This window comes from Eretmochelys imbricata, chromosome 13, assembly GCF_965152235.1.
Source record: "Eretmochelys imbricata isolate rEreImb1 chromosome 13, rEreImb1.hap1, whole genome shotgun sequence".
NCBI lineage: Eukaryota > Metazoa > Chordata > Testudines > Cheloniidae > Eretmochelys > Eretmochelys imbricata.
In genome coordinates this window covers 42,660,958-42,670,627 of record NC_135584.1, presented here as the reverse complement: position 1 = coordinate 42,670,627, position 9,670 = coordinate 42,660,958, and the positions used below count along the sequence as shown (strand labels likewise).

General features: G+C 44.3%; 1 gene segment (V, D, J or C); it reads left to right on the top strand.

Moving 5' to 3' along the window:
- Positions 1-503: 503 nt before the first annotated feature.
- Positions 504-8,633, top strand: LOC144273723 (T cell receptor delta constant-like). The segment is given in 5 exon segments: positions 504-549; positions 3,570-3,860; positions 5,315-5,374; positions 7,267-7,383; positions 7,863-8,633. Coding segments are annotated over 3 exon segments (339 nt in total).
- The last annotated feature ends 1,037 nt before the right edge of the window (positions 8,634-9,670 follow it).

Sequence of the window (9,670 nt, the reverse complement as noted above, 5' to 3'; positions counted from 1 at the left end):
GCCAGAGACAAGCTGCAAGTGCCCGACACAGGGCTGGGACTCGGTGTGAGAATTTAGCAGTGTGTTTACCACCGTGAAGCTCACGTTTGGAAATGGGACTAAACTCACAGTCCAGCCAGGTGAGCGGGGGCAAAAAAAAGTTTGAAGGCTTTTCATAAACTGAGAGTGAAGGCTGGGGTCTTGCAAGGAGCCGAAGGGACTTAGGCGCCCAGCTCTAATTTAATATCAATGGGAATCGGACACCTAAATCCTGACAGTTCCTTTGAAAATTCCAGCTTTGGGGCAAGACAGTGACTCCCTGATGTTCCTGAATCCCTTACTCTGCAAATCACCGCCTTGATTTTAGCAGGGCCATGCACAGACTAAGATGCTACTCAATGTGAGTAAAGTTCTCAGAATTTGGCCCTTAGATTCCAGAATGTAATCCAGAAATTCACAGATTTCAGAGCACTTTCCAATCTCCAATTTTTTGAAGAGCCTTGTCACACTGTGTGCGAAGTGCTGATTATTTAATATTTGGGAAAGGCACGAATTTGGCTGTGGAACCAAGTAAGTGTTCATCTCTCTCACCCTTTAGTCTGCACCTTTTCCCAGCATTACATTCATTTTTCCTTTCAAAAGAGAGAGAAATAAAGGAACTGTTCCTTCCCTGGCTGTTCTGGCGCTACAAAGAGGTACAAAGAGAACGTTTATATATATATATATATATATAAACCCTGTTTTCATTCCCACTGTTAAAATCGTTTTTTCCTTACACTGGAGAAGAATGCTCTCCAGGCTGAATGGAAAGCAGGCCCACTAATAGATATAGCTGGCTGGAAATGTTTGACCAACTTTTTAAAAAATTGAAAATAAACATCCCCCCCCCCAACCCCATTAGGTTCAAATCTATCAGCTGCTTTGAAAACATTCAGGGTTCTTTTTTGTAATTTTGAACGATCCATTGAATCATGTTTTAAATTGAGATTTTGACTGACATTTTTCCTTTCCTGAAACCTTCATGTTTTGAGGCTATGAGACATTTGTATAGCCCTTTTGATAATGTTATTGCTAAAAGTGAAGAGAATTCTTCCTGGGAAAGAAAAGGGAGGGCATTTCCAAGCCAGGAAAATGGAGACACAGTTGAAACAGATGTCCCTGTTTCTACTGGTCCGATGTGAGGCCGAGAAGTAGTTACAATCAGCTGAATTTTCAGACTGAAGTGATGTGAGAGGCTTCCTGTTCAGTAGGGTTTAGGACAAACTCGGCAGTGATATGACAGGCGAGAAAGCGCTGAGTTTGCAAGGCTGCCGGGGGGACTTTCGGACGTGGCGTTAAGCTTTTGGTTGAGCCCAGTAAGGAACAGCTAGGTTGTATTGTCGATAGTGTTTGATTCCCATTGCCTCAGGCCAATGCGTATGTAGCGTCTCCATCGCACGGGTGCAAATCAGGCTTCCTCTGAGCGCAGGCGCTGGAGTTGTGTGTCCGGCCCTGCAGCACGGTGCATGGGAGACCAGAGCCCTGGCTTTTGGCAAAGGCACGAGGCTTTCTGTTGAGCCCAGTAAGTGTCACTTTTGTTCTCTTTTCCATGTCCGCTGGCGGCGTCGCTCCGGGTCCTCAGCTGGTTCAAAGCGGCCCAGCTCCGCCTTCAGTGCAGCCACGCTGGCTCTAGATCATCCAGGAGTTTGACCCGTTGTTTCCAGTGCCTCGATAACGGGGCATGCTGAGCCAGATTATCCCCTCCTAAATCCGGAGTGACACCATTCCAATGAATCGTGTTCCCACTGGAGAAGTGTGGGGAGAGTCCGGCTTTGATGATTTTTATGACTGTAAGTGGATAGGAGGCTGGTCTGACGAGCTCTTAGATCGCATTTCGCACGGCGGTTCTGAGGGCTCCGTTTGCACAGTCGGGCTCGTTCACACAAAGGGCTGCCAGTCAGTCTGCACAAGACCGAGATCACGGTGTTGGGCTGTCAGGAGAACAGGATAGGCCCGAGAGCAGAGAAGAGCTGTGGCATGTAGCTGTTTTTTTTTATTGTAAGGTAAATTAACAAAATATCATGGAGACGCGAATGGAAAAGCAGCACAATTAGTGTGGAAATCCATCGCTGTTGGGGCTATTACTGCGCTCTAGCTGGTGTAAACGGAAAGACTTCCCACTGAACTGAGTGCTGCTGCTGATTGACACCAGCGGGGGATTTGGCCCATGGATAGACTAGCGAGATTAGGTCACTTCACACCACCCCACTGAATCCCATTGCCCTATGGCTGATTGACACCAGCTGGTGTTTGGTCCCTCTGACTTCAGTGCAGCAATGTGGGTTTGTACCAGATGCAACTTGGTTTTCCTTCATATTTACAAAATTGTCAACATCTGCTTCCCACCTCAGATAACCCTGGCCATGAGCAGTTACGTTGCAGGCACTGACAGGGGCCCTGTACCCTTCATGCCCTTCCACGTTCACTAGGTTTCCTGGATATTCGCCTTCATGAAACATTCTGAGACAGCAGCATGAAGTGGTCTGATGAAATCAGATTTGCTTGCTTTTAAAGTGCCCATAATAACACGTCTCCAGAGAGGGTTGGGTTCCTTCATCCACTCGCACATGGGAAACGCCTTTAAAAGGTGCCCTGAGAGTTGCAAAATATCCTTATAACTCTTAGCAGAGTTGCAAAAGCCCCTGTGGAACTCGGTAACTGTGAATTACTAAAGGATTGTTGGGTTTTGCCACATTTCCTAGGAGTGGTACTTTACTCCTGAACTAGAGTCATGACTCCTTGTAGAGCCAGGAGTAAAAGAGAGCAGAATCGGTCACCCACTGGCATAACTTCCTTTTTTACCCTTATTGCGATCCTTATGTGGTTTGGCCACATCAGAAAGCGGCGGAACATGAAGGACCTTCCCGCGTGGGCATTTATAATTTCAGACCAGGTGCCAAGATGACGCCAAGGCAGGATTAAATTATACTGTTGAGTTTTATGCTACAGGTGTACGGGGTTTGCTAATTTTAAGGCCCACTTGTTAAAGACTGAGGCTCTTACTCGGACAGGAGAGGCTCGTGATGCATGTGAGTTCTCACCAATATAAGTAGGTGTTACGGACCTAGGGAACACGGGGATTGTTTTTGATATTCATATCAATGTCCACTCTTGAGTTTTCAGGCTGGGCTTTTGAGTGCACAACTCCTTTAGTCTCCTTTGAAAATCACAGCCTTCGTCCCCATCTCTCTCCCCGTCTCTGTCTTCTGTGGTCCCTTCTTCTGTGGTCCCTTCTGCCTTCAGCACCTCTGACTGATATTTTCAGCAAGGATTCCAGCGAGTGAAAGTTGCACCTAGAATTACGGTCTTTAAAAAATACCTCAGGTGATATTTTCTCCAATTACCATCAGCAGGGCTTGTATCCAAACCCGCAATGTGGAGATGTAGCGCTCTATATCCCGTCACCGTATCCAAAACTTTCCATTGCTATATCTGACCCAGAGGCGAGAGACTCCATAGTCCATGACTTTATTCTATGATCCTTAACCTAACTCTCCCTCCCTTTAGAGTTTAATCTAATTAAATTATAACCCTCAATTATTTGTTTTCAGAACATAAGGAGATTTCCCCTCCATCTGTCTTTGTTGTGAAATCGACAAAGCCAAGAGAAAACGATGGCAACAAGTTGACGGCGGCTTGTTTAGTTAAGGATTTCTACCCCGCGAACATAAGCGTAAGCATGAGTCAAGAGAAAGAGGTTGTATACAAATCGAAAGAAGGCATTCTCTCTTCCAATGGGAAATACAGCATGATCCAGGTGGTCAAGGTTAAACCTAATGAAGAAGTGAAGTGCTTTGTTAAACACGAAAACCTCTATATTAACCAGACAGAGCCTCAATCAGGTACAGTTATATGGTCCAAATGTGAAAGTTATCATCGCTTGCCAGATGCACCCTATTTCATGGTGCGTCGTAGTCCTAAATTCAAGGATACCCACCCCTCCCCAGGAATGCTGGATAGAATTTCTAATGGGAGCTAGGAGCCAGATGTCCAGTGGTGTTTCAGTGCCCAAAGACACAGAGAGGTGCACAGAAGGGCTTTCAAAAGCACCTAAGCAGTTCCTTCCCAACTCATTTAGGGCCAGATTTTTAACGGTAGGTGGGCTCCCAGTGGGTGTCAGGCACTTAGATGTTTTTGAAAAGTCCAACTAGGTGCCTAAATCCCTTTAAAATCTCACCCCCCTGTGACATTTCAAACAGCATCTAGACACCTAACGCCCACTAATCACATAAGGCACCTGACTGCATCTTTAGTCACCTTTGTAAATCTAACCCTAGGTGGGAAATGTGTCAAACCCAATGTTTCTGTGTTGAAAAGTGACCTTTTAAGAACATGAAAAAAATTCCCCATTTACTCTTTCGTGAATAATTGTGTGTCATTTTAATCAAAGTTTTTAAGGAAAACATTCTCCACAATATTATTGAAACTGTGATTGGAATTTTCAGAAAAGTAAAGTGGAGTTTAGCTAAACAAAAATTTGATAACTATTTGGATTATATTTTTGATTTAAAAACGAAGACCATGATATAGTTTTAAAAAATAAAGCCTGCCTCGGTTTTGAACTTAGCAATGAAATTAACTTCAAAATGTAACTTTTTCTTGGTGAAAGTGTCTTTACATTTTTCAGCCGGTGCTCCTTGAAAATATTTCTCTTAGGGTTTAGATTTTCACAGCCACCTCATGGATTTGGATGTTGAACTCTCATTTACTTACATGGGAATTGGGACTCCAAATCTCAACCTTAACTTGTGATCCAACTCCATATAAAGTCTCCTATTGACACGAGTGAGACTTGGATTCTGTGTTTAATGGAAACAGCACTTTGTTCCATCCAATTAATGAGGGCTTTTCAAATATTTTGTTTCAAAAGCTTTTCTTGGTGGAAAATAGGATTTTTTTTTAGCATGGATTTTTACAGAAAGTGTCGGCATTTTGAGAATATTTTTTATTTTTAGTCAGGAAAAAAAAAGAGATGTTTTCCCCCCAAAAGGCTTTTGTTCTGGGCTGGTTTTAGCTGATTTTTTTTTCCAGTTTTCAGCTAAACGTTTGGGCCAGAATTGTTTGGGTTTTGGTCGCTGAACACCAAAGCACAATGTTGTGTTGTTTTGACAAAATGTCGACTTTTTCTGTGGGGAAAAATAAAAAAAAAAAATGTGTGACCAGTTCAAAAGTTAATTTCAGCCTGATTTTCAGGCATTTCCATTCACTCATTACTGGGTGTGGGGAGGTTGTATTCATCATTTGTTTCATAATTGTTTTAATTGAGCTCTATTTTAATTTCTCTCTCTTTCGACAGCTCCCATTCAGGCTCCAATCAATAACACTCAGTGTGAACCTTCAGATTCCACTTCCGAAGGTTAGTTACGAAAAATAAAAGGAAATATAATAAAGGGCCAGTGGAATGATGTTTGTTTGAGGGTGTGGATTCAATGCAGATATTTGACAATGGAATTTCTCAGTTAAAAAATGTTTAACTTTTGACTCTTTATGGAACACTGTCAGTTTGTAGTTGCTCTTTCCATGCAGCAGTGCTGGTGACCCACAAACGTTACTAATAGGGCCCGACCAAATTCACGGCCGTGAAAAACACATCAGGGACTGTGAAATCTGCTCTCTCCCCCGTGAACTCTGGTCTCACCCGTGACATCTGCTTAGTGTAGGAGAGGGGCAGGGCAGGGAGCTCTTGCCATGTACCCAGCTCCAGATGCTAGCCCCGACCGGGCTGGGGAGGGACAGGACTTCCTTTTCCCCAAGAGGGACCGCTCCCAGGGCTGAGTCAGACCCATCTCCGAGAACCTCCCAGGGCGGCAGGAAGCTCTGTGGCTGCTGGCTGGGAGCCCAGCTCTGAAGGCAGCCCTGCTATCACCAGCAGCACAGACATGGAGGTGCTAATACCATGACCCCCCCCACCCAGCAATTGCCTTGCAACCGCCCCCCCAGCCTACTTTTGGGTCGGGAGCCCCACAGTTACAACACAATGAAATTTCAGATTTTTACAATTCTATGACTGTGAAATTGAGCAAAATGGACTGTGAATTTGGGAGGGCCCTTGTTATTCATGGAGTCACACTGTCTGGGGTGGCTCATGACCATGAGGACCTACTTCAGGGCAGACTGTCAAAAACAGGGCAGACACCCCAGACTGGTGGTGGGTTGTATAATAAGATTTCAGCAACTCAGTACCAAATGTGAACTCCTGGATCACTGTACCAGTCTTACCATGGAGTCACAGACAGCCCCTTTTGATGCTCCAATCTATCTTGCCACCCAGACAAATGGGACTGAGTGATAAATGGTCACTTACACCAAAAATCGCACCAAACTCAGGTTGCTTCCATCCCAAGAGACCAGTCACTTACCCCTAGAACAATTGGTACCCTAGATCTTACACCAAAGACAACGCCTGTAGCCAATCCTGTAATAAACTATCAAAAGGTTTGTTAACGAGGAAAAAGAGAGTTATCTCCAGGCTAAAGCAAGCAAACATAGACACACCAATGAATTACCGACTAATCCTAAGAGTGGCAGAGTTGTAGTGATCTGTCAATTCAAAGTGTTTTCAGGGCAGACCAAGGAGGCAGAACTCTCTGCCCTTCAGAGTTCAAACAGCTAAAAAGATGGAAAATTTTCCGGTGGACTTGTTTTATTTCCTTCATTCAGCTTCCAAGCCCACAGGCTTCCAAGCTTCCTTGCAAGGAGCATTTCTCGGGTGCGATGGGGCCACTACACAATCATTTGTATTGCAAAGGTTCTTGGTGGCCCATCTGAGTGTGATGGTGCATCTGAATGGGCAGAGGTTGTAAATTCAGGGCAAACATTTTTCAAGTTATAAAGCAAAACTTACATCTTTTCTTACAGCCATGACAAGTGAGACTGATGCATTCAGCACCTTAAAAGCATCTCCTAAACTCTAAATCCTGGAGACATTCCGAGAAGACTATTACTTATTTTGAGCAAAACTAACAAAGAGGTGACCTGGTCTGGTCTCCAGCTATGAGTTTGTCAGTTCTTAGCTAATGCCTGCAGCCTGGGCAAGAACTGGCATCTGGCCTGCCAGCGTCACACATGGGCTGAATACAAATGAAAACCATAGTCTAAATAAAATAAAGAAATGCTACTTTATCTATCTGTACAAAGTCTTTCTTTCTTTCTTTCTTTCTTATAATTTTTATTGAGGTGTTTCCCACTTTCTGCTGATATAAAACCATTTGATCCAAGAAGGTCCCTCCCTCCTTTTTTTCCCCACAGAGCCAAACATGGAAAAAGTGAACATGCTGTCAGTGACTGTGCTGGGCCTGCGAGTTCTGCTTGCCAAAAGCATCGCCTTCAACATGCTTATGACGGTCAAGTTGTTCATTTTCTGAGGTAGGAACTCTTACTATCATCGTGTCCATGCAGGGGCTTGGGGGGTCATTGTTAGGGATTTTCAAAGGATTTATGGGAGTTTTGGGATACAAAATCCCATTGAAAGCCAATGGGAGTCACTGGGCCAATCTCCAGCTGGTATAATTCAGCTGTAACTCCACTGGACGCGATGGACCAGATCCCCAACTGGTATAAATAGTCTGCACACCCACTGATTCCATTGCGGATGCAGATTCTCAGCAGCCTTCAGAAAGCAGGGCCATGGTCAGGCGCCCAGAATGAGAGGTTGCTTTTGGAAATGTTGGCCTACGGTGCCCAAAGTCACACAGAAAGCCTGGGAATCCAGCACAGATCTCCTGAGTCAGAATCTGGGACATCAGCCATTACAGATCATCACCAGAGTGTAGACCCCAGGGTGATGGTCCTAGTGAAATGAACAGTGTCCAGAATGTCTGAGCACAGATCTGTCATTTTCATAGGTTGTGAGGAGTGAACCAGCAACGGGCTGAAGACAGGAGACCGGGACCAGTGCCAGCGACTTCAGTTGGGGCGGATTCCCAGCTGGTGTAAACCACTGTAATGCTATTGGAGTGAGTTGGAACAAATCCCCAACTGGTGTAAATGGCCTGTCGTGCCCTCCGAGTCAATGGGCCGCACGCCCAGCTGCTGTCAATCGGCGACTTTAATACATCTATACCAATTATCACCTTCTTGGGATTTGTCCCTAGATCTTCTTTTCCATGTTTTAAATTATTCAATTTTTTTCTGTTCCCCATTCCCTTCATTGCTAGTTAGTTCTGACTCTTAAATGATGTATCAAAAGATAGTAAGTACTTGTATTCTTCTTCAGTCTTCTGTTTAATAGGAATATTTAGCGGGAAGTTTCCCTACCACAGTATTACATTGAGGCTTCCAAATCCCTTAGGCAGCTTTGCAGAATCTTAGTTTGATTTTTTTTCACTATATAAAAATACTGGTTTATTGCTTAGGAAATCCATTCATAGCTGAAGCATTTTATCATTTTAGAGTAGAAAATTTGCACCAGGTCTGTCACTGGTATAAATTGGTGCAACTCCATTGACTTCAACAGAGCTGTGCTGACATACACCAGCTGGGGGTGGTGATGGCCCATGTCCTCACGTTATTTGTGATAGCTGGTCAGTTCACCTCGGGAATCTGTGCATTTATATGAAACTGGTGGTTGCATCTTTCTGTGCTTATTATGGAAATAATAAAAGTGATTGTGCAAAGGGAAAGAAAGACCCTTTATTTTACCCTCTGTCTTCGGCGATTCTGAATTCATTCTAGTTATTCAGTGAGTGGTTGGGTCTGAGCTCATCACCAAGGATTTTATTCAATGGCCACTGAAGTCCAGGGGTTACAGCCATGGATTTCTGTAACTTGAGTTCATCTGTCTGTGGACTTGTTGCAAGAAAAACACTGCACAAAACTGTTCCCACTTTCATCACCAAGGGTGGGATTTTGAAAATTGCATTTTGTAGTTAGGCAAACAAAGTCCACTGAAGTCAATGGGGGCTGTGCTCCTAATCCACGTAAGTGCTTTTCACAGTCCAACCATAGAGGTGGTATGAAGAAAAAGTAATATTGTTAAAAGTTTGGATTTTTAAAGGAGTAAGGCATGTAGCCCCCACCCCTGTAGCTTTCAATAAGATTTGGGCATCGAACTCCTTTGGCCCCTTTGAAAATTCCAACCAAAATATTCTGGATATTCTTCCATCCTACAAAAAGAGACACAGAGATGCACACAAAAATACACGTGGGCATATGCACACGGGTGTGCAGGGAATAGTGTGTGTGTGTGTGTGAGAGAGAGAGAGAGAGATGGGGGTGTAGGGGGATAGGTAGACAGAGATAGAGAGACGGGTGTGTATGGGGATAGAGAGATTGAAAATACAAAGTTTAGAAGAGAACATTTGTTATTTTTGCTGTTCACTGCTAACAGGAAGGCACTAGGAGGAAATAACTTTTGGTGGTTTGCTGGATGATACAGTTGCTACAGCAACCTGGACCAGAGGGTTATTTGTAGTCAAAATACATCCCCTCCCCCACCGTATGTCAGTTACTAGCAGGCGCCCAAATGAGGCAGGATGCTGCGGTGACAGCCGCTCAGCTAGTCACGCCATGCAAAACAACAGCCTCATGCTCATTTCAGAAAAACATTTTAACCGCCACCGTCTTTGATGTGATGTTTTTCTGATGCTGACTCTGAGTCAGGGCTGACCCCAGTGCCCCAGTTGGAGGCTAAGAGGGGCTGGGCTGTAGGATG